The sequence below is a fragment of the Podarcis tiliguerta genome (genome assembly GCF_965153285.1).
Source record: "Podarcis tiliguerta genome assembly, chromosome: 11".
Lineage (NCBI taxonomy): Eukaryota > Metazoa > Chordata > Lepidosauria > Squamata > Lacertidae > Podarcis > Podarcis tiliguerta.
Genome location: NC_139544.1, coordinates 46,119,714 through 46,145,439, shown reverse-complemented (window position 1 = coordinate 46,145,439; position 25,726 = coordinate 46,119,714). Strand labels below are relative to the sequence as shown.

General features: G+C 42.2%; 1 protein-coding gene across 1 annotated transcript in view; it reads left to right on the top strand.

Annotated features, from left to right (window-relative positions):
• The window catches only part of WDR70 (WD repeat domain 70), a 114,883-nt gene extending 98,567 nt beyond the window's left edge, over positions 1-16,316 (top strand). Inside the window, exons 14-18 of the mRNA XM_083402878.1 lie at positions 4,753-4,853; positions 7,386-7,465; positions 8,811-8,927; positions 9,748-9,910; positions 16,013-16,316. Coding sequence (XP_083259004.1) covers positions 4,753-4,853; positions 7,386-7,465; positions 8,811-8,927; positions 9,748-9,910; positions 16,013-16,100 — 549 coding nt within the window. The 3' untranslated portion in view covers positions 16,101-16,316. The remainder of the gene's footprint in view (positions 1-4,752; positions 4,854-7,385; positions 7,466-8,810; positions 8,928-9,747; positions 9,911-16,012) is intronic.
• The last annotated feature ends 9,410 nt before the right edge of the window (positions 16,317-25,726 follow it).

The following is a 25,726-nucleotide window of genomic DNA, read 5'->3' as shown; positions in this document are numbered from 1 at the left end:
CTTGCAAGCCCTGCGGAAAGATGTCAAGTCCCGCAGGGCCCTAGTCTCTTGTGACAGAGCGTTCCAGCAAGTCGGGGCCAGTACTGAAAAGGCCCTGGCCCTAGTTGAGACCAATCTAAGCACCTTGCGGCTTGGGACCTCCAAAATGTTGTCATTTGTGGACCTTGAGGTCCTCTGCGGGGCATACCAGGAGAGGCGGTCCCATAGGTATGTGGTAGCAAGCTAATAGACACAAATGAGCCCAGAACTTATGCTCTGTGGTGGCATATGATGCCTTTCTAAAACATGGCAGGAGAATCACAAACATCCAATATATTTTGCATAGAGAAGCATGTGCATATTGCTTGCATAGCAGGTTAGATCATGTACAGTAGAGGTACAATATTTCTTTCTCTTAAACAGCTGGGTAGTACTCAGAAACTAGCTAGCAAAGTGTTTGGGGTTGTTACTGGATTCCGCCATTGTTAAACTGGGAAACACTTGTGGCTGGGGCTGCTTCAAGATGAAGGGTTAGCAGAATTGAAACTAGCGCAACTGCCATTGTTGTAATAGCTACACATTCTGTCAGCAGTTAGTACCTCCTTCCTGCAAATTGGGGTGGAGAACCCTTTTCACCTGGAGGGCTGCATTTCCTTCTGGGCAACCATTCGAGGGCCACATGCTAATTGCAGTAGGCTAGTTTTGACACACACTTAACAGATTTCTCCCTGTCCTCCATCCACACAAGCAAAAGACATTACCAAAGGGCACATTATAGCTAGGCAAAAACACACAAAGCAAGGCCAGAGAAGAGTGTGGCCTGAGAGAGTTCTGAGGGCCAAAGAGAGATGCCTGGAGAGTCGTGCTTCGCCCCCAGCAATGAAGCTCCCTTTTGCTCCTTTTAGGAGCTGGAATTGTCCTCATCCACTATCCCCAGAATATTTTATTGTATTAGATCTATATTAGGAAACAGTCAATGCATGTATATTTGAAAGACAACAGTAGTGTCTTATATATTTTAAGGGGAAATGGTAAAAAAAATAATGCTTTTAAACCACTGGAAAAGCACAGCAATAATCTGCTTTAAGGAAATCTGTAATAGCATTCTGACAATAGAATTTTACACTGCATCTTCAGGTATAGCTAATACTTACTGTTTCTGAGTTCCAAATTCGCAGAGCCGCAAACTAACAAGTGGGGCCAGAGGGTTAACCAAATGTTTTGCGCCGGTTTATGCAAAACACTATAAATCTTCCCCCAGTTGATTTTGTACAAGAAGGAAAATCTGATTGCAGAAGTGCCTCGGATCCTGTGACTTGCTTTTAATTACAGTGCTTACAATTCTGACTCAGCTCATTTGCCTCTTGGGTGCAGTTGAAATTCAAACATCAGCTGCCTCATTTGCAGCATTATTACAGAACTCCCAAGTAAAAGGAAGTAAAGCATTTCACTCTTCCTAACACACTGCTATGGGCTTAAATGGAGTACAGATTCAAGATTGTAATTTATTTGTTGTCTAAATTTATGACTCGCTTCACAAGAGACATCAGGAAGTGATTTACAGTATAATAATGTATGTAAAAAAGATAGATGGATGGATAGGTAGGTAGGTAGGTATGTAAAACAATTGCATCCATTAAACTTTTTCTAGAAAACACATAAAAACACTTGGAAACAACAATAGCACATACATAAAATCAATTTTAATCCAAAACAATATCCAGTTGGGATGGAGATTTTACCAGATTAGTTGAAAGAGGAACATCTTTAGTATGCACCAAAAATACAACAGAGATCTCCAGGATGTCTTCTGTAGAACACGGTGATCTGTTTTGTCTGTAGGGACTAAGGCAATATTTCTCGTCACAAGCTATATGGGGCTTTGTACAACAATACCAGCACTTTGAACCTAGCCTGGGACCTGATTGGCAGCCAGTGCAATTCTTTCAACCATTGCACAATACAGTGGCAACATTTCGCCCCAGTGAGCAGTCAGTTCACTACAGGACAGCCTCAGGGGCAGCCCCACTTACAGCACATTGGAGTAATCCAATCTGGAGGTTATCAGTCCATGGACAAGAGTGGTCAGGCTATTGCCATCCAGAAATGAGCATAGCAGTCTTACCAACTGCAGGCACTCCTGAGGTCATCTGGGCCTCTAGTGACAGAGATGGGTCCTGGTGCACTTCCAGACTACAAACCTGCTCCTTCAGGGGGAATACAACCCCACCAAAAGCAGGCAGTTGGCCAACTGTCCAGTAAACAAACACAAATGGGAGGTCTTTCTACCAGTTCCTGCTAATTCTGTTACCATAAGATGCCTCACTAAAATACGTTGAATAACATCAATGAACTGACGACATCTAGCTCTGTGTTTTTAATTTTTATGAAGTCCGGGAACACTGATCTGGTCTTGAACCTGTGCCTGGTAGCTGTATTTATCTGGAAGAGGGTGTTAAGGGAGGCTTTGCAGTGGTAGAAAAGGCTGGTCACTTCAAAGCAATTCTTAATCATCATGGGCAAACCAGAAAAGGGACCATTTGCATGACTACAGTACAGTGGTACGCTTCAGGTTATATACACTTCAGGTTGTATACACTTCAGGTTACAGACTCCGCTAACCCAGAAATAGTACCTCGAGTTAAGAACTTTGCTTCAGGATGAGAACAGAAATCGTGCTCCCGCAGCACGGCAGCAGCAGGAGGCCCCATTAGCTAAAGTGGTGCTTCAGGTTAAGAACAGTTTCAGGTTAAGAACAGACCTCCAGAACGAATTAAGTACTTAACCTGAGGTACCACTGTACATATTAAGAAAAGGCACACTTTCCTTTTTTGCATTTCCTAATGTTCCATTTTATTTTATTAGAATATTTGCATCCCACACTTTCAGGCAGGAAGCGCTACATAGCTGAAATCCCAGTGCACATCTAAAGAAACAGCCACACATTGAACAACAGTGTTGTTCAATGAGTTGCAAGCAGAAGCAACCGTTTTAGGCTCAAGAGGTCCACAGTTTCTCTTGTTGTGCTTGCAGTGGAAAATGTTCCACCAGCCTAAGCTTCCTCCTCGCTTTGGAGATGGAGAGGTGCAGGGATTGTGGAGGACATCAGAGTGGGTGGTGCAACAGTGGGAATGATCCTTGCCCCCTTCTTGGTTTCATAGATGAGAAGAAGGCTGGAGTTATTAGTGGTGCACTTCATAGATGCTCAGAAGCATAGTGTTGTAAACAACAAACAACAAACTTCCTCCTGATCTTGGAAGTGGAGACAAAAGCTGGAAATTTTCTTCAGGTTGCATGAGGCCTTATGAGAATAGTTTTGTTCCTTTTTCTGGTTTGAAGCTGGGGAGGAGAGGCTTGGTATGGTATTCTTCCTGTGCCTCTAAGTGCACTAACTTCAGAACATGATTCCAGAAACGATGTCACCACAACCGTCTCAAGCTCAAAGGTAGGGAGGGAACCAGAGCACAAGTTGAGAGGCAAGAGCCATCCCTACCTTTTAGGGAAGGGGCAAATGTCAGGAAACAACACAATTGGGGGTTGCCAGCAGGTCTGGCCTAAATGTGTAGAACCTTTTTAGTGTTCATGCAATAAGTCTTCGTACTGAGTATAATTAAAGCAAAGCCATTAAAGCAAAGCAGCATGGGACTGGAAGAATGAGAATTCTATCTAAAACAGATATCCCTATACTTCAAACATTCCCAGAAGATTCTTGCATGAGTGCCCAATTGCAAACACAGATTAGGCTTTGCTACTCCAAATTTTGAAGAATCTTTGATAGGATAGCAAAAGCTGTTCTCTAATGTCACTTTTTTTTTAACAAGCATGTTTTAGCTGACCTGATTATGCACATAAATAGTTTCGGGGAGAATATTAACGGAGAACTATTTCCATTTTTTTAAAAAAAATGTTTTTATTGAATTTCCAAATTAACAAATACAAGAGAGAGAGAAAACAAATTTCTCGAACATACACAAACAAAAGTAAACAAATCATTGGGATCTAGGAATTCATCCATTTCATGTCTGTTTCCTTATTGTTATATATTATGTCTAAATTAATTTACTTTGCTGTACATGCAAGCAAATGAACCATATTTAACATTCAAACAAACTAGGAATGAGGTCAAAATTGGGGAAAGGTAGGATTGTTGGCCAAATGGTTTAGAAATTGGCAATACGATATGCCTACAGAGTCCCTTTGGTCTACAAAGTGGGAATCCTATAACAGAATGCCTTAAAAGGCTCCAAAGTCGTATTAAATTTAATTTAGGCTTCCCAGTTAGAATAAAATTGTATTTTATGCTCCCTTATTAAATAAGTTATGTGGCTTTTACAATTTAGCTTGTTACCCTAAATTTGGAAGCCCCCTTTTCCTTTCCATCTGGCACAAGATCATGGTTAGTGGTGCATATTGTATTTCCAAATGGTATGCTTGCTTACTACTGCTGGTTTAGGAATTTCCTATCTTGCAGAGGGAAAAAAGGATCCCTTGGAGGGGAGGGGTTGTTTTAGACTTTTATTTGCCACCTGAACAGCAGTTGCTATGGAAGTATGTAGTATGGTGTAGAAGTAAGTAAATGATCATTGGTTTCTACACATGTAATTGACTGAGTCTTTGTGGCTTAAGGGTCTCGCGCACCTCTTGAGTATTACCTGAAGATAAAGATAGGTGAAATGTGATAAAATAAAAGGGAAGCTCCCCCTAAAACTGGGTATTGTCCTGGGTTTCAGAACTAAAAAATTACTAACCAAGAACTATAATGTTGTTTTTCAGAGTGTTGTCCGTTGTCTCTGGCATCCTAAGCTGAATCAAATCATGGTTGGTACAGGGAATGGATTGGCTAAAGTATACTATGACCCCTTCAAGAGTCAAAGGTATTTAATTAATTGCATCTGAACCTTATTTCTTAAAATGTATAAATGCTTGTTTAGATGTGAGATTTCTTTGAGTTCACTGTTTCTTAAAAGGCGAGGAGCGGGGAATGGTAGCTTGTGTTTTCCTGTTTTCCTTTTTTTGTGTATTTATTTGTTCAGTTTTACATATAAAGGAAAACCAACAGTCCCAGATGACTGGGAGTCGTGGTCAAAAAGATAATCACAAATCATTTTCAGTAGTTTGTGTTTTCAAACTAGCCGTGTTTCCCATTGGAACTTATTATTGCCTCTTTTTAAATTTCTGGAATCCCGTTTCTGAAATGTTGCACCGCTGACACATTGTGCCTGCTCCAATTCAACGATCCCAACTTTATAAACTATGGTTTATTAAGCTGAGAATGAGCATTGTGCGCATGCATTCCCTATGCGCTCCTCCTGTCTCAACCTGGCTTCAGTGCTTGTATCTTGGTTACTTTAAACAAGAGTTTTCCGTTATGAAATTGGAAACTGTGGTTTAATCTTGGACTCCAAACCATGATACGAAACCAGGATGTTTACAGTCTGGTGCTGTCTCTGAGGAGGCCCTCCTGGAGACCTCATTGCTATCATTTAGGCGCCAGACAAAAATTCCTGTTTTCCCAAAGCTTTTTAAGAGCTGCTAATGTGAGCATTTAAAAGAAAAAAAGAAAAGAAAATCTTAAGCTGTTTTGATTTTCCTGCCTAAATAGGCTGCTGCTGTTTTAGTTTGCCATATTAGTTTTTGTGCTTTATTTAATTATTTTTATCATTACTCTTAAATTGTATTTTTGTTTTGTATCTTGCACCTCTGTTGGCCACCATGGGAACATGCGTTTATGTTGAAGGCGCAGGGTATAAATTACGTAAATAGATTTATATGAGTTATAAAAGAATTGCAAGAGGGTGCAAAGCATTTTGATACACCCTTAATTTGTCTACTTAATATTTAACTAAATAAACTTACTCAGTGGGTTTAGGCTAAGCAGCAAGTGCTCCCAGTTTGCATGTTTGTGATCTACATATGCAGCTGTGCTCTTACTCAAGAAGACGTTAAGGAAACATGGGCAAATTCCTGTTCTTTCCCACTATTTTGGCAGCCTCTTCTCATTAGCTTTGCATCAAAAGGGCAGTAAACGCGAAAGTGAAAAATAGAAGGTTCAGTTGATTTCCCCCCTACTACTCTTTCCTCCTTTTAGTGTAAATTTTTAATATCCTCCCTGATCCTAGACAGAAAGGTCCTCCTGCAAAGCCTTACTGACATCCCTTAGTCCTGTCCCCTCTAGCAACCACAAAAATACGTTTTCATTTGCCCAGGTGCTGCTTTGCAACCCAGACTGTGAAAAAAAAAAGTTTTCTCCAGCATAACGGACAGCCCCCTTTAACAACCTGAACTTTATGGGTCAAAAGGAACCTGCTTCTACAATAAGCCTGACTGAAGATACAAATATAACCCAACTTCGTGGTCTCTAACGTTGTCTCACACATGTGACTCTGCAAGCCAGACACCCAGCCGTCCTTTGTTCTTACGAGGATTATATATCATTCTACTTTAGGGATAGGACACTTGTGGCCTTCCAGTGTTGCTGGGGCTCAGCAATTCCCATCAGCCCCAGCCAGCATGGCCAAAGGTCTGGGATGGTGAGCACATCCAAACAGCCACAGATCCTGAGAGTTCCTGCCTAGACCAGTTATCAAGACATTTATGAGAGTCGATGCACCCCGTTGAATCATATAATTTTTAAGACAGGGATCACACACAGAGAGACAGGGATCGCGCGCACACACACACACACACACACACACACAGATGGTACAACTAATAATAAGATGACTACACATCCACGCACCGTATTTTTCGCTCCATAAGACACACCTAGTTTTTGGAAGAGGAAAACAAAAAAAAAATATTCTGAATCCCAGAAGCCAGGAGAGCCAGCGGGATCACATCGCAGCGATCCCACTGGCTGTCCTGGCTTATGGGATAGCTGCACGCAGCCTTTCCCAGGCAGCCTTTCTCCCTCCTCGGGGAAAAGCCCCAAAGAGCCGCACACACACTCCATGCGGCTCTTTAAAGGGAGCGCTGAGCAGAGCCTCCCGTCTGCATTCGCCCCATAAGACGCACACTCATTTCCCCTTACTTTTTAGGAGGGGAAAAGTGCATCTTATAGAGCAAAAAAATACGGTATTTACATGGAGGAAGGGAGAGATGAAAAGGAACAGAGAGTTGATAGATGCTTTACCCTGGCTATTCTCCACCTGCAGTGGGGTGAGCCTAAAGGAGGAGATTCAAGAGGGTTCTTGGCAGACAGATTACCTCATAAATACTGATTTAAGGTCAAAGCACAATTCATTTTGTGACAAAAATTTTGCCACTGATATTTGCTTGGGGCTTGCTTCCAAGTAAACGTATATTACGATTGTCCTGTAAAAACAGCTTTTGAACTTCACCAGCATTTCTTTTCAACTCTTTGCATGCATGTTCTTGTACTATTATTCTTTTTTAATCCTCTCTAGGGGAGCAAAATTGTGTGTTGTAAAGACAAAAAGAAAAGAAAGGCAGGCTGAGACCCTCACGCAGGATTACATTATAACACGTAAGTAACTCTTAAAGTAACTGTTTATTTAAATACATCCTTTTAACTCCCTGTACAGTATGGCTCAGATCTAGTGGACTACAGGGCCCTTCTTTAAAACCAGAATCCTGCCAATCAGCAGGAAGGAGTCAGGGAAGACTTAAATTGGCCACACTCCTCCCCAAAACCCAAATGTTGGCTCTTTAGCTTTTAAAGGGGGCTCTGTTCATTTGGTCCCAATGACAGGACTGAACAACAGAGCAGAGCAGCAACTTAGCCTGACATTCTTCAGTCTTTCTGAGAAGTGGTGATGGCTGTGCTATGAGCCCCATTCTCTAAGTGGGATTTAACCCCACCAGCAAAAGTGTATTGCCACTCTAGCAAAGTAAATTGTAATCTCAGTTTTGTATCCTCCATCTACTTAAGATGCATCATTTTCACCTGTGGGGATGAGGCATTGACTTTTCAAGGAGAGGCATTTTCCTTCATTATTCCTTAAGAAGCCTTCATTCCACATATGGAAATGGTTTTTATAGTTAACCTCAAATGTTTTATGCAAAATTGTGTAGCATGCCACTTGCCAGCAAAAGTTTGACTTTTCACGCTTCACGTAACGTGCAGATGTAAGAAATAACTGTTTATTCCTAAGGTTCTGAAGCCGTCCAAAGCCAGAATGTACTTTTATTAAGGGTAATAAACTTAACAAAAGCTGAATTAGGCTGCATCGGCAACACTTGCATATCAGATTTGTGCCCATGCATAACCATTCTGAGCGTTCCTGAACGCAAACGCCAGAGCTTTCTATCCCTTTATCTATGCAAGCAAGAGGAATTATCAAAGTTCAAGGGTATATTCCATCCAGACCAAAGCCCTCAAGGACAGCATGGAGCAGGGCTGGTAAAAGCTGGGGCGTGGGGAGAAGGGGTATGGCCTGGGATGGGGCTGTTGCTAGGGAGAGTCTTAAAGGGGAGATAGAGAGTCCCCAGGCCTGAGCTTTCCACTCCTGAATTATGAGGAGATGTGGAGAACCAGACACCAGGGCTGCTGTAATGTCTGGCTTTATTTTCTTTTAACTAACCATTTCACTTGCACCTGAGCATACCTGCCAAGTTTGTATATACAATTATCAAGCCATGTATGATTGTCCGGGCACAGGTGAGGAATCTGTGGCACTAGACTACACCTCCTATCATTCTATCCTCTTGCTGCTAATCTACAGCTCCTATCATCCCTGGGCTTTTGACTATGCTGGCTCAGGCTGGTGAAAGCTGTCCAAGGTCATCCGGAGGGCCAGAAGTTCCCTCCCCAACTTCTTTAAGTTCACTGTCTCTTAAGTAAAATAATAATAATATTATTATTCTTTTAGCTCATGCACTTCCGATGTTTCGCGAACCACGCCAGCGGAGTACAAGAAAGCAGCTGGAAAAGGATAGACTGGATCCCATGAAATCTCACAAACCTGAACCTCCAGTAGCAGGACCAGGTAACCAGAATTTCTACAATTTGAAAGCAAAACATTGCTAAGGCCATTTGTGTGTTTCTTTGCGGAAGACTGAATCAGCCTATAACTCTGTTATAGGCTTGTAGATGCTGATGCAACTTCTCATTTGCGTGGATGTACAGTCGTAAGGGACACGGGTGGCGCTGTGGGTTAAACCACAGAGCCTTGGGCTTGCCGATCAGAAGGTCGCGTTTGAATCCCCGCGATGGGGTGAGCTCCCGTTGCTCGGTCCCTTCTCCAGCCAACCTAGCAGTTCAAAAGCACGCAGTGCAAGTAGATAAATAGGTACCGCTCCGGCGGGAAGGTAAACGGCGTTTCCGTGCGCTGCTCTGGTTCGCCAGAAGCGGCTTTGTCATGCTGGCCACATGACCCGGAAGCTGTACACCGTCTCCCTCGGCCAATAAAGCAAGATGAGTGCCGCAACCCCAGAGTTGGTCACAACTGGACCTAATGGTCAGGGGTCCCTTTACCTTTACAGTCATACCTTGGAAGTCGAACGGAATCTGTTCTGGAAGTCCTTTTGTCTTCCAAAACGTTCGGAAACCAAAGTGCGGCTTCTGATTGGCTGCAGGAAGCTCCTGCAGCCAATCGGAAGCCAAGGAAGCCCTGTTGGACGTTCGGCTTCCAAAAATAGTTCACAAACCAGAACAATCACTTCTGGGTTTGCGGCATTCAAGAGCCAAAATGTTTGACTGCTAAGCTGTTCGGAAACCAAGGTACGACTGTAGTTTTTCCTTTTCTGTTTGCTCTTTTTTTTCTTCCCTTGCCACTTTGCACATCTGTTCATTCTCTCCTATATTAGGTCGTGGTGGTCGTGTCGGGACTCATGGCGGGACTCTGTCTTCATACATAGTCAAGAATATTGCACTGGATAAAACCGATGATAGCAACCCCCGGGAGGCCATTTTACGGCACGCAAAGGAAGCGGAAGAGAGCCCGTACTGGGTTGCTCCAGCATATTCTAAGTAAGGAAACTTTCTTAAGTGCGGGGGGGGGGTGCATGTGTGTAAAACCCATATACAGATATGCCTAAAAGCCCTGGTGAACTTGAACATAAGCAGAAGACCTGTTTAACAACACTATTCTCTGCCTCTTTTTTGGGAGTGTTGCCACTAATGTAGAAAACAGATAGGATGTCAGCTTTTTTTTTTTTTTAAGGAAACCTAGTTTCTAACCCATTTGAATGCTACATGAGTAAAATAGAATTAGAGCTTAAAAAAATATTTGGGTTTTTTTTTTAAAAACCCACCCAGAAAGCTGTCTGTAGACAAACGCCGGCTCCCTTGGCCTGAAAGCGAGATGAGCATCGCAACCCCATAGTCGCCTTTGACGGGACTTAACCGTCCAGGGATCCTTTACCTTTATTTAATTTTTGCATAAACATGCCATTACTTTTGTAGATACGGGGATGTTGCAGAAATTAGGATGTTCGTGTTTTTCTCTCAGAACCGTACGCCACACCATGCTCACAAAGCACTGCATGGTTTTTACAGAAGCATGAATGACCAGTTGACTGAATTTGCTGCTTTTAAACTATTTCTCCCCTCTGTGACATGTCCAGCAATCTCTTCGTAAAAACAATGGGTTTTGCATTTGCTGGATTTCAACAAGGATTTGCTTTTCTTAGCCCTCTACGATGCCAGGTGCATAGCTAGTTCTGTATAAATAAATAATATATATGAATATTTACATATAAACACCTCAGACCATGGTGCCCCTTTAGTCTTTATCACTTTAAGTCCCTTTTTCATGGGTTCATCCCAAAGCACTACTGCAATATTTAAAAGCCAGCGCCAGAATGACCTGGACCAATCAAATGACTCCTTACCAGTTAACCTGCCCTCAGCTTGACCCTGATTGGGTGATAAGAACTCATTCAACCATCGCCACCTATAGTGTGGTGCAGCTGTTAACTTTATAACAGCTGTGGGCTGAGCCCTACACTGTTCATGCTTATAAAGGATACTTATAAAGAGCTAAAGGATACTTATGAAAACCATTACAATGGAAGGTGTTCATAAGGCCCAATTGTACTTTTCTTCCTGCTGCAGCTATTTTTTCTTGACTCTCCATGAGTTCGCTGAATCTTGTGGGGATGAAAATATGCTTTAAATGTATGGTGTGTATGCCGCCTATGTTTTGATAGTTTTATTGTGCCTGCTTCATTTCAAAATGGGTGGATTCTATTGGTATTTTTGATTTTAAAAAATTACTATTTATTTAAAGCACTTGGACTAATAACAATAATAATAATAATAAATAAAATTTCATTTATATCCCGCCCTCCCCAGTCGAAGCCGGGCTCAGAGAGGCTAACAACAGTAAAATAATACAACATTCTAAAATCATTTCATTATAAAATCAGTTCAAATCAATAATAATAAAAAAATTAACTAAGATGATGAGGCGGTCCGTACATTTTGTTAAATAGAAACAACAAGTCCCCTCACTCAAGAACTAAGCTATCAGATAACTCAGGCTTCAATTATGTACCCTCCTAAACTGAGTCGCCATGTATAGGATTGCACAGTTAATGAATAAGACTCTGAAGGGCAATTTGATTGACCTAGTAAGACTTTGTGTTTCCAGTAGTGGGGAACCGCTCACTTGCTCCAACAGACAGGACTATGCAAGTAAGGCTTGTATCTGCCATCCTCTGTGTGAGAAAAAGCCTCTCCCAGTTCAAGCCTTGCCTAGCTACAAGGGGCAGGCTGCCTCTAAGGACATTGCTGGTGCAGCTACCGTTTCTTATGGGGGAGATAAAATGTACCAATGCCTTAATTTTCTTCTCGTTAAGAACGTAATTTGCACGTCCCCTTATCTGAAAAGCCGTGCGTCCATTTCATTCCATCGCATTAATAGAGATCCCTAGTGTGTGTTTGGTGTCGCAGCTTCCTCAATGATTAGATTTCATCCTTGACACCTGCAGTGTAATGAACATGAAAATTTTAAAACGCAGAAGTAATTCAGAAGGCTCACTGTGCCCAGTGGGTGGCTCACATTACGGTTTCTTGTTAGGAGTGTAGCTGGGCGTGAAGTGGACAGGAGGCAAGTTGAGCACACTGCTCATGCACACATCAGATAGCAACACTGGGCGGGTGTGTGTGTGTGTGTGTGTGCGTGTGTGCTGCTTTTGGGACAATAACTAGCAGATAGGATATGCAGCTTCGTTGCAAAAAAACTACCATGATTTCTGCATTGTAGAGCTTCTTTTAGGACTTGCCGATCAGAAGGTCGGCGGTTCGAATCCCTGCGACGGGGTGAGCTCCCATTGCTCGGTCCCTGCTCCTGCCAACCTAGCAGTTCGAAAGCACATCAAAGTGCAAGTAGATAAATAGGTACCGCTCTGGCGCGAAGGTAAACGGCGTTTCCGTGTGCTGCTCTGGTTCGCCAGAAGCGGCTTAGTCATGCTGGCCACATGACCCGCAAGCTGTACGCCAGCTCCCTCGGCCAATAAAGCGAGATGAGTGCCGCAACCCCAGAGTCGGCCACAATTGAACGTAATGGTCAGGGGCCCCTTTACCTTTACCTTTAACTAATCTCTCTGGTGTCCAGGTTATACAAATTACATGCAAGGAAAAGCATAAGCAAAGTTTCTTATGGTCTTTCTTGCGCACTTTTTCAGCTCTTGTGGGTATTCACCAAGCCCCACTTACTAACGGAGAAGACTTGAAATCCCCCAGTGAAGATTTTGAATTAATCTCAGGTGCCAAAACATTAACGGGTGTGAGGCAGTGGCGTAGGACTGATTCTCTTGTGCTCTATTCCTCCCACAACTGAACCAAGTTGGTGAATTACAATGGCAAAAAGAATCCATTTTGGGGATCATTAGTAATGGGATCAAAAATAAAACAGCCAATATCAAAATGCCTTCATGTTAATCTATGGTGCAACCACACTTGGAATATAGTACACAGTTTTTGGTTGCTTGCATATAAAAAATGATATTGTTTAGCACAAAGTGGGGAGAAGAGGGGGGGCAGCAGTGAGCCATCTCCCAGCTTCTTCCAAATCTGTTAAATGTTAAATTACTTTTGCACTGACCCTTAATGAGAAAGCATTATAAGATTTTAAGGAATTTTAAGGAATTTTTATCCTTACCTTTTTAATTGCCTTGTGTTTTGCCCATTTCTTAAAGTTTGGGCAGGGCACTAATAGTTCTACTTTTGTCATTTCTGTTAGAAATTATGTGTGAATTCTGGAGGAAAGTCCCCTTTCCCCCAATCCATAGCAGTAGCACCAAATTATTGAACCATGGCTTTAATTGACAAAGGCTCCCCTGTAGGCTCACCGCCAAGAAAGTTGTGGTTTACCCTTGCATATTAACTCTCATGTAGCGGAAGCAACTTTTCTTCACATTGCCTGTAGCACATTTTTTCTTCTTTGTGAATGAATGCTAAACCAAGTGAGCAGCAATAACCTATGGCTTTGAAACTACCCTAAAGCATCTGATCTGATTTCATCTTCAGAAATACTAGAGGAAGATGTATGTGTTCTCTCACTCAGGTGTGATACAGCCTGCTGAAGCATTGCTCACATTTTCCATCTGTGGCAGGCCAAAAAGTAGGCAGTGTGGACCAACTCATTCTTAGAAGTGTCAGTGAATAAGAATTGCAGCTCGATGTGTTTCGGAATCTAGGTTCCTTTTTCAGGAGCAATCACTCAAGTCCTATGGAGTTGCAGAAGCAGCTTGCACTAATACTGCTCCTGATCTGGCACCATGAGAACAAATTTTTGCATTGTTTTTGGTTTGTCTCCCTCCTTTTCTTTTTTGTTTGGGCAAAGGTGGCAGCAGGGTTGGTACCAGTGGTAGACCATCAGTGCTCTTGGTGTAGAGGCCAGGGGGGAGGAAGAAGCTGCTCTATGACGAGTCAGATTATGGTCCAGCCAAATGGATCAAAGCTTTCTGTGCTGGCTCTTAGAGGTCCATTAGTGGACATAATCTGGCAATATTGCACATCCTCTGCCCTGCCTAAGAGTTCTGAGATTTATCCTCTGTGCAGCAGTCTTGTGGTTTGCACAGATTGCATCCTGCAGAATAGTCTGCACCCAGAAGCTTCCTTCTATGCCTGAGCAGGCCTTGCTGAATCCGAGTGAAGGTCATTCATTACTGGGGCTCAGTATGTCAAGTTGGCTGCAGTGCTTTTTTCCCTTTTTAATCGCAGCACTTAGATACTTAGTTGTTCGAAAGCGGCAAGTGGTGAGTTCAGGGTGGGGTCCTTATCAAATCTGTTTGGCAAAAGCAGTCCTTAGCCAGAGAGAAAAGCACAGTCTCGGGCTCTTATTGTCCTTACAGACTGCCAAGGTAACTGAAACTACTTAGTACTTTATGTCCTTCTGATGTTGTAAAAATACTACTGCGCAAAAGCCAAAACAACACTAGCTTGCCTTTTATTAATTACATGCTGGAGTGTGTTCAGCAATGATGCAGTTTTGTAGTAACATTCTGCGCTGCTTGGAGATTCCTGACCAATTTTTAAGTGTGAAAATTAACTAAGCACTGGTTAAAATGGAAAACGTTTGTGGAATCAAAGTATTAAAAAATAGTTTGCTGAGCATGTAATGCTTTCGTTGTTGTTGTCGTTTTCAAACATCCGGTGGTGACTTGGTGTAAATTTATTTATATGCTGGCAGTGTCTTGGTCCAACTTCCAATCCGTTGAGTTTGTGTGCTGGGTACAATATGTGTTCATATGGAATTAGTTGTTTTCGTTTTCCGGCAGCTGCCAAAACGCAGTGCAATTAATGAGCAAATGCCATGAGACGTGTGCACTGTTTCTAATGTGACCTTCAATGTGTATTTCCGTATCTTCTCTTAACTGCATTCCAACTGGTTCAGCAGGCGAGGACTAGAAACTTCTCATTCAACCAGTACAGTGGTACCTCTGGATACGAACGGGATCCATTCCGGAGCCCCGTTCGCATTTAGAGGTAAATGTATCTAGTGACGGCACGTCTGCGCATGCGTGCGTTGCTTTTCGCCGCTTCTGCGCATGCGCGTGATGTGATTTTGAGCATCTGCGCATGCGCAAGCGGCGAAACTCGGAAGTAACGCACTCCGTTACTTCCGGGTTGCCGCGGAGCGCAACTCAAACATGCTCAACTCGAAGCATATTTAACCCGAGGTATGACTGTACAGTGGTACCTTGGGTTACATACGCTTCAGGTTACAGACTCCGCTAACCCAGAAATAGTGCTGCAGGTTAAGAACTTTGCTTCAGGATGAGAACAGAAATCGTGCTCTGGCAGTGCGGCGGTAGCAGGAGGCCCCATTAGCTAAAGTGGTGCTTCAGGTTAAGAACAGTTTCAGGTTAAGTACGGACCTCTGGAATGAATTAAGTACTTAACCTGGGGTACCACTGTAGTTCAACTTGCCCTGGGCAGAGACTAGACCAGGGATGGGGAATCCATTGCTCTCCAGAAGATGTTGGAATTTCAACTCCCATCAGTCCCTGACATCATAACCAACAGGGATGAAAGGAACTGTAGTCCAGCTTCATCAGGTTAGCTTCCCCTGAACTAGACTGAGGAAGTGTGGTATATCTTGGAAGCTGTATAGCAAGCATTGCAGTCGTATATGTGATTGGCTGTCTGAGACCACCAGATTTCCAGGAGGATTCCAATCGGTATCATGACCCTAGAGTTAGACTCCCCTTTGCCAGGGGGTGAAGGACTCTGAATAAGAAGGGGAATTGTGAGGAAGGGCGCTTCCAGAAGATGAGTCTGTGGTAACAGTGCCACTCCAGTTAGTTTCCCCATCCCTGGCTGAGATAGTGAACAAACTTTAAAGAGCTGTCCCACAAAAATAAAAACCCTTGAAGACTGGAAAAATACAAGAGACAACAGTGCAATTAAATAACTTGAAAGAGATACAAAATTGAAATGGGGCAGATTGCCCCTATCACACCACACAGCAGTACTGAAAGATCTTTGTTGGTTTGCAGCGTGTTTGAAGACTCCATTCAAAGCACTGGTTTTGGCCTCTGAAGCCCTGCATGGGTCAACACAAAGTTGTTAACTTCTGCAGAGCTCCTTTTTAATCGTCATTCTTCTTTAATATCTTTTTAGGACCCAGCCAAAAGCAGTTTTTGCAGAAGTAGAATCAGACGAAGATGAAACAGATGACAAGCCAGAGTGGAAAAAACGTAAAATTTGAAGAATTTAAATTGGAAGAGGCTCGCAAAGGATTTGGTTTCTTTTTCCTTATGCAAGAGCAGATTCCTGCAAGCAAAATTGCTTTTCTCGCACAGGGCTATTTTCACTAATGTGAAAGACTATAATTGCCATAAAGTGACATAGATTTGTTTAGCATTACATTTGCATTTTGTAAGGGAGCTGAGTTCATAAATAAAAGCTTATTTTTAAACTATGATTTCTTTAAAAGCCTATGTGCTGTTTTTTATCTATATAAAAATACTAGACTAGATAATCCCTGTCTCGGAAAAAAAAGAGGATGCTATAGTTTTTTTCTTACCCTCATGTGACTTTTCAGGTGGTGTGACGTATCGCCTAAAGACTACAGGGTACTTGTCATAGTGATAGTATCAGATAGAACAATTTAAGTTGCAATTTTATACACACTTATCTGAGATAAAATTCGATTAATGCGGCTTGCCTTTGAGTAGATATGTATAGGATTACACGCCATATTTGTTTTCAATAGCAGATATGCTTTTATTTATTCTAATGCATATAAAATGTGCATCAAGAATTGTACAGAATATTGTATCATTGACAAATGTGTTTATTATCTACTATATCAGAACTAAATATTTCTCCAATAGAAATGTATATTTTCATTTTCTATGTGCAGCATATATTGTATCAGACCTATTAATTATTACTCTGTACCAGGAGGCAATAACATCTTTTTTGCATTGCTTATATTTAGTGTATGGCTTTGTCTCAGATTGTGTGTGTGTGTGTCTGTGTGTGTACACACACTGATAACACTAAGTTTTGAGGTGTGATAGCAATTGCCCTATTTATGTTGAAAGTGCTGTAACCTCTATCAGAATTTCCAGTGTGTCCATATTTTCTCCCTCAGGATGATGCTTCCAGCAATATATGAAAGCTGCATAAGGCATAAGGCATTACCACTTCTGGGGGGCAAAGAATGGTGGATACATCAAATAGGCTGGCTTAAATTTTTTAAAAATTATTTATTTAGTTAGTTAGTTTTTTAAAAAAACAAAATTCCAAGGCACATACATGCAGGTTCTTTGCATGGCGCATTAGTGTGTCCTAGCATAGTTTGGGTATCTTAGAATAATAGAATTGTAGAGTTGAAAGGGACCCCAATGGTCATCTAGTTGAACCCCCTGCAATGCAGGAATCTCAGCTAAAGCACCAATGGCAGATGGTCAGCCAACCTCTGCTTAAAAACCTCCAAGTAAGGAACCTCCACTGTCGAGCAGCTCTTACTGTCAGAAAGTTCTCCCCGATGTTTAGTTGGAATCTCCTTTCTTGTAAATTGAAGCCATTGGTTTTAGTCCTGCCCTCCAGAGCAGCAGAAAACAAACTTATTCCCTCTTCCATGTGACAGCCCTTGAGTTATTTAAAGATGGCTATCATATCTCCTCTCAGTCTCCTCTTTTCCAGGCTAAACATACGCAGCTCCTTCAACAGGGCACATGGTTAAATACACAAAGCAGAAGATAGAAAGGGTAGTTTTCTAGTTGGCTAATACTTTATACAGTAGCATAATACACATGGTCAATGTTTCATGTAAGCTATTATCTTTCTGTGTTTGTTGTCCGAATGGAGGAAGATGGAATCATGATGCTTTTTGAGTTTTCATTTGTTTAGAACAAGTTGTCCCCCCATTTTAAATAGTTCCAATCCCACAAAAGCATATGGAGGTGACTTGAGGACTACATTAACTGGGTCTGACGTGAAACAGCGTAGTTCAAGGTCCCTAATTATCCTTCTGTTTCTTAGAACATTTACACTTAATACACTTACGATGATTAGTGGTTCATCAAGTGCTCTTTCTCTTCATTTTTGGAATTAGGATTGCTCTGTTTTCCTACAGACCATCTTCCAGCTGGATGGATCTTTGATCTAAAAGGCTGCATCGCTTAACCCAGTTTCCTTGTTGGTTTTTGGCAAGCAGTTCTCCCTAAAACCTTGAAAATAAGATTCCTGACAGCTAAAAACAACCTGAAAGGTGGGTTCACTAGAAGTTCAAGTTTCCCTTTTACTTATTGATAAGATCAACTTAAATGCAAGGAGCAGGGAAGTTAGTGTCAACCACACGTGCATCTTGGACTTCTAAAATCCTTAGCAAAGCACTTGACCCTCCAAAAAAATAGTAATCGGAAGGCCCTTTCAGGTGTATGTATGGCCTGAGGAACAGCAGGTCTGCCTGTTTCCTGTCCACAAATTGGTTAACACATCTGCAACTTGCCTACGAACTTACACACTTCATATCATCAGAAATCCAGTGTCATTTGTGGATGTCGGAGGTCCCCTAGGGTTGTGTTGCAGCCACGTGAAGGCATGTGCATGCAAAAGAGGTGGAACATGCCACCATGAAGCTGGCCCTTGTGTTGATCTACAGAAGCTTCTGAGAAAAAATCCTCTGGGAAGGTAATCCTCAATTTATCTACCGGTAGAGGTTAAAGGCCATCAAATTACACAGCTAACAGCAATATTAAATGAGCTGTTGTTAACACACTTTGGACAGCATATCGGACTGAGTGAAAATAATAATACATAGAAACTAGATGGGTCATAAAGTTAGATAGAGTGGGAAGCATCTAGTGAGATGATATAAAATGTTTTGTCTGCTTTTACACTAAATCGCCACCATACTCTTACTTTACAGATCATTAAGACTGCATAATAATGAAATTAGCAGACAAAAAGTGGGCACTGCTTATGCAGTTATGAATAGGAGGAGACAGGAAATGAACAGAAAGCCTGTCTCTGTTTAAAATATTAGCCCAGCTACAGAAGAAAATAATCCAATACACACCTGTTTGTTTCCCTAAGGGGGGAAAAACTCTTAGAAATCAGAATTATGATATAAGGTACATTGACAGATAGCAGTTTGGAGATTAGTGTGCTATAAGAAGACACTCCCCAAGATTCCATAATTAAGGCTTCCTCACCTGAATTACCCTGTGAACGCTTCACTTTTAGCTATGGTAACAAGAAGAAGTCACCTTAGGTAAAACAGAGACACGGCCCATATGATTAGAAAGTTCCTGGATAATTAATGCCACTTTGTAAGATAGATATCTGTAATCCAGCATCCTCGTCAGTGTGGTATCAAAGCTACATCTGTGTGTGGTTTGATCCTATACCATACCAGTAACAGGTGCAAAGTGTAACCATGTGGAGCATATGAATTACATCAGGGTAGCTAACTTGCCGATCGCATGGTCGGCGGTTCGAATCCCCGCGGCGGGGTGAGCTCCCGTCGTTTGGTCCCAGCTCCTGCCCACCTAGCAGTTCGAAAGCACCCTTAAGTGCAAGTAGATAAATAGGTACCGCTTTATAGCAGGAAGGTTGTTTAATTTTTCTACTGTATTTTTACTGCCAGAAAGGAGGGGTACTGTGGGATTTTCTGTGCCAGGTCCCTAAACAACTTGACTTTCCTTGGAGCCTATGCAACTTGACACAGGGTGAGTGGGCACTATCATTTGCTGCTCTTCCTCAGACGGCAAATTGCCTTGGGCCAGCCTGATTTAAGCTCATTGGGGCCATGGCCCTGCCTATCTAGGCCAGGAGTGGCCAATGTGGCAGGACTACAACTCCAATTACCCCTGACCATTGGGCACCATGTTGGATATATAACTAACTGTAAGGTGCTATGAAACTGACAGAATAGATTTTTTTTTTTAAGTGTGTGTCTGTAATAAACACTTGCTTTCCTTGAGACGGGACGCAGGTAGCACTGTGGTCTAAACCACTGAGCCTTGGGCTTGCCGATCAAAAGGTCAACGGTTCAAATCCCCACAACAGGGTGAACTCCAGTTGTTCAGTTCCAGCTCCTGCCAACCTAACAGTTCGATAGCACGCCCAAAAGTGCAAGTAGATTAATAGGTACTGCTCTGGTGGGAAGGTAAACGGCATTTCCGTGCGCTGCTCTGGTGTCGGTGTTCTGTTGCACCAGAAGCGGCTTAGTCATTCTGGCCACATGATCCGGAAAAACTGTCTGCAGATGGGACAAACACTGGCTCCCTCGGCCTGTTAAGCGAGATGAGCACCGCAACCCCAGAGTCGTTCACAACTGGACTTAACTGTCAGGGGTCCCTTTACCTTTACCTTTTACTTGAGACAGATTGACAGTCATGCTTCTTGAAACGTGACAGAATGCTTTTCTATTGCTCTGGTATGAAGTGCATAGTAGAATATCATAATAAGAACTTTGCCCCCCACCCCCAGTGTAATTAGAGAGCAAGCAAGCCAGTTTTGGAGCTGTGCATGGTCTTTGGCGATCAAACTTATTTGTTCAAAGTTGCACACACAGTCTGCGAGAAAACAGGTGCCCCCCAAAAGCCTCACAACCCCACCCTTGTTTGGTAATATCCTTGTTTCTAGGTCAGCACTTGGTGCTATGCTGTCATGACACATGTACATGTGTTATTTATCGTAGAACTTCCTATTACTGTTTTTCACAGTTGGAAATGCAGTGTTGGAAGGGTTTGCTTCCCATCATGTAAACAGTTTCACGGATGCTTCGAACGAAACAATATGCAATTGTTTGTAAAGGTTGGTTGGATACTTGGCTTGCCAACTGCATTGAAACCCTGCACGCTTTTGTGGGAAAATACATTTTTACCCAAACAATTAGGGGAAAGCAACATTGATGGGTTGTTATGAAACTACAGCAGTCGGGGCCGGCACACCCATGAGGCAAAGTGAGGCGACTGCCTCAGACAGCAGCATCCACAGGGGCAGTATCCTGGTGTAGATCTTTATTCCCTACCCCCCACTTGTTCAGCAGAAATGTGAAGCCCTGCATAGAAATTGGGAAGGAGGAGATAGAGGTGCCATTTTGTGTTCGCTTCAACAGTCAACGCTATTGCATTTTAAGAATTAACTCAATGCACAGTTTGTCATGAAGTAATTCTGAAAGTGTGTTCCATCATGCACCAATGTAAAAAAATAAGGGTAAGTTTCAAAGGAGAGGGTTGAATCTAATGGCACCCTTACCAGAAGCTTCCCTTTTGGGAATTATAGGGACAGAACTACACAAAATGTATAGAAATTTATTCATGTATGCGACTACAGCGGCAAGAATGTTACTTGCCCAAAAATGGAAAGAAGAAGAAGTCCCAGCAAAAGAAGAATGGATACAAAAACTTACGGCACATGCAGAAACGGCAAAACTTAAAGGAAGAATGAGAAAGCAAGATAACAAACTTTTCATAAAAGAATGGAAATGGTTTATTGAATATTTACAAATACAGTGGTGCCCCGCAAGACGAATGCCTCGCAAGATGGAAAACCCGCTAGACGAAAGGGTTTTCCGTTTTTCAATGCACTTCACAGGACAAATTTCCCTATGGGCTTGCTTTGCAAGACGAAAATGTCTTGCGAGTCTTGAGATTTTTTCCCGCTCCCCAACCCCTTTTTCTAAGCCGATAAACCACTAATAGCCTTTTAGCAGCTAATCCACTAATCCCTTAAGCCGCTAATAGCCGCTAAACCGCTAATAGCGCTAATCCGCTAAGCCGCTAATAGGGTTGCTTCGCAAGACGAAAAAACCGCTAGACGAAGAGACTCGCGGAACGAATTAATTTCATCTTGCGAGGCACCACTGTAAACTGTAAACAGATAAGAACATTGACGGGATTATTATAATAACCTGCAGTTTTATAAGAGTATATATTTGCATGCAGCAGAATGAGGATTACCAGTGGGGAGATCAAATTTTTGAGAGCTTCCCTATGGAAGAAAATCAAGCACAATAGGGAGGAGGCTGGAATGGAACTTTTCTCTATAATGTGGTACCTTATTTTGGGGTGGGCGGTTGCAAGGAGGATTTACATATATTTAAACATGTGATCCCCTACCATAATTTGCAGTCAGAAGTGGTATGATGTGTATTCTAAGCATCTGGTTCTGTTGCATGTGTAGTAGACCAGATCTTCATTTAAGGAAGATGTACATGTGGGTGGCACTGTGGGTTAAACCACAGAGCCTAGGACTTGTCGATCAGAAGGTCAGCGGTTCGAATCCCCGTGATGGGGTGAGCCCCCGTTGCTCAGTCCCTGCTCCTGCCAACCTAAAGCATGTCAAAGTACAAGTAGATAAATAGGTACCGCTCCAGCGGGAAGGTAAACAGCGTTTCCGTGCACTGCTCTGGTTCGCCAGAAGCGGCTTAGTCATGATGGCCACATGACCCAGAAGCTGTATGCCAGCTCCCTTGGTCAATAAAGCGAGATGAGCGCCGCAACCCCAGAGTCAGTCACAACTGGACCTAATGGTCAGGGGTCCCTTTACATTTACAGCAAAACTGAAAGAATAAGGAAAGGCTGTGTCTCAGGGTATCCGGTCCCAAGTTCAATGCCTGGCATCTGTAGTCTTGAAACCTCGGCTTGTCCTTATTGAGCTAGCTGGATCATTGATCTGACTCAGTATATGGCAACTTCCTATGCTTCTAAGAATTAATCCTTTCCCCTCTTCCTTTTAGGTTAGCATTAGTCATTTCCATGCAGCTGTTAAGACTTACATATTCTCACATTGTTCAGATGAAAATAATGAACGAACAATGACAATGATGATAGTATCCAAGTATCGCTGCAATCCTGTGGGGAAAAGAAAAGGATACTAGATGGAAATCAAGAGAGAGGATGGCTTATCTGTTGTTTTTTTAAATAATATTTTATTGATTTTCACAGATTATAAACAAAACAAACAAGTAAACAAACAAACATGGATCATAACCTTATTAAAATTACACTTATTAACATTGTTAAGTGACTTCCTCGCTTCCCCTTGTTTGAATTTCCATGCACTTCCTTTTAATGGTTTTCCAAATAATCAAAGTTCTTATGAAATTTTACTAAAACATTAACATCCTTATATCTTTTAATTTTAAAATTAAACATATTGATTCATCACTTAACTTATATGAAATCCTAAGCCAATTAAATATCTGCAAGCTATTTCCAATTAATTTCATTTTACATATTTAACTAAATAATCATTAAATTTTGTCCATTCTTCCTGATACTCCTCCTCCTTCTGGGCACGGACTCTTCCAGTTAGGTCGGCTAGCTCCGAAAACTCCATCATCTTCATGTGCCATTCTTCCACCGTAGGTAATTCTTGTGTTTTCCACGTTTTCGCTAACAAAATTCGAGCGGCAGTTGTGGCATACACAAATAATTTAACATCTTTCTTGGGCAATTCCAAACCTGTTATTCCAAGATGAAAGGCCTCTGGTTTCTTTATAAATGTATATTTCAACATTTTTTTTTTTTCAATTCATTATAAATCTTTTCCCAGAAGCCTTTCACCTTGGGACAGGTCCACCACATGTGATAAAAAGTTCCTTCAAGAGGATGGCTTATCTGAAACATGGGGAGCAGGACTGGCATCACCACCTGTTTATTTGGGTACCTGCCTGAGCCCCTGCAGGGTCAACCATTGACTCCTGTCCTGAACCCTCTTTTAGATCCTTTTTTTAAGACAGGTGCTAGCTACCTTTTTAAATTTCTCACAGGATCCCTGGCACAGCATCCCTCTGGATCATTATGGAAAATTCAAATGGTAGTTAATCCCAGCTAGCCGGTGCTGCTGAAAATATTGCTGTCTCTGCTACCTCTGCTCACTACCTGCTTCCATTTGCCGTTGCTCCCAGGTAAGCCCATAGGGGCCACTGATGAAGGAAGTGCCCACTTTGCCAAGGACTCTCAAATTTGGAGCCTGCCCTGATGAGGAAAAACTAAACTCAAGAGTACACTAAACTCATCTGAAAATAAATTTTGAGTTTTGAGGGTCCCATTTCAGAATATCCTACACCAGCGGTTCAAGCCTATACTGATCACACATAATATTTGCGTGAAAGCAAATGCAATAATTTGTTTTTGTCTTTTGCATGGAGCACATCAAACGAAGCTATAACAAGACATAAAAAAATCACCGAATACAGATGAGTCTCAGCTTTTTAAGCCATTTCCCTGTTTTTTACTCAGCACCAAATGTGGATAAGAAATAAGAATATTGTGACTATTTATTAAACACATTTCTGTCCTATCTTTCATTTGAAATATTTGACACAGAAATAGATAAAACTACAACTGATACAATAAAGCCTTCAAAACAGCTAAAATAACACACCAAAAGCAAGGTGAAATCAAGCAGGAGACTTTAAATACACAACTCACATATCTCCTTCTTAACTCAGTCCTCTAAAAAAACAACAATCTGGGAGAACAGGTACAATTTGTCCTTCGCTTTTTCTCCTGGAGGCTGCTCTAATTGATTTGCTTTGTTTTAGCTAGAAACCCATTATAGTCTGGTCTGCATATTCTGTTTGCAAGTACTGTACTGCGAACTGGGAGATCCAGGGAAGATTCTGGAGCAGATCATTAAGCAAACAGTCTGTGAGCACCTAGAAAGGAATGCTATGATCACCAATAGTCAGCATGGATTTCTGAAAAATAAGTCATGTCAGACTAACCTGATCTCGTTTTTTGACAGAATTACAAGCCTGGTAGATGAAGGGAACGCAGTGGATGTAGCCTACCTTGATTTCAGCAAGGCATTTGACAAGGTGCCCCATGATATTCTTGTAAAGAAGCTGGTAAAATGCGGTCTTGACTATGCTACCATTCAGTGGATTTGTAACTGGCTGACTGACCGAACCCAAAGGGTGCTCATCAATGGTTCCTCTTCATCCTGGAGAAGAGTGACTAGTGGGGTGCCACAGGGTTCTGTCTTGGGCCCGGTATTATTCAACATCTTTATCAACGACTTGGATGATGGACTCAAGGGCATCCTGATCAAATTTGCAGATGACACCAAACTGGGAGGGGTGGCTAACACCCCAGAGGACAGGATCACACTTCAAAACGACCTTCACAGATTAGAGAACTGGGCCAAAACAAACAAGATGAATTTTAACAGGGAGAAATGTAAAGTATTGCACTTGGGCAAAATAAAAAAATAAAAAAATGAGAGGCACAAATACAAGATGGGTGACACCTGGCTTGAGAGCAGTACATGTGAAAAGGATCTAGGAGTCTTGGTTGACCACAAACTTGACATGAGCCAACAGTGTGATACGGCAGCTAAAAAAGCCAATGCAATTCTGGGCTGCATCAATAGGAGTATAGCATCTAGATCAAGGGAAGTAATAGTGCCACTGTATTCTGCTCTGGTTAGACCTCACCTGGAGTACTGTGTCCAGTTCTGGGCACCACAGTTCAAGAAGGACACTGACAAACTGGAACGTGTCCAGAGAAGGGCAACCAAAATGGTCAAAGGCCTGGAAATTATGCCTTATGAGGAACGGCTAAGGGAGCTGGGCATGTTTAGCCTGGAGAAGAGGAGGTTAAGGGGTGATATGATAGCCATGTTCAAATATATAAAAGGATGTCACATAGAGGAGGGAGAAAGGTTGTTTTCTGCTGCTCCAGAGAAGCGGACACGGAGCAACGGATCCAAACTACAAGAAAGAAGATTCCACCTAAACATTAGGAAGAACTTCCTGACAGTAAGAGCTGTTTGACAGTGGAATTTGCTGCCAAGGAGTGTGGTGGAGTCTCCTTCTTTGGAGATCTTTAAGCAGAGGCTTGACAACCATATGTCAGGAGTGCT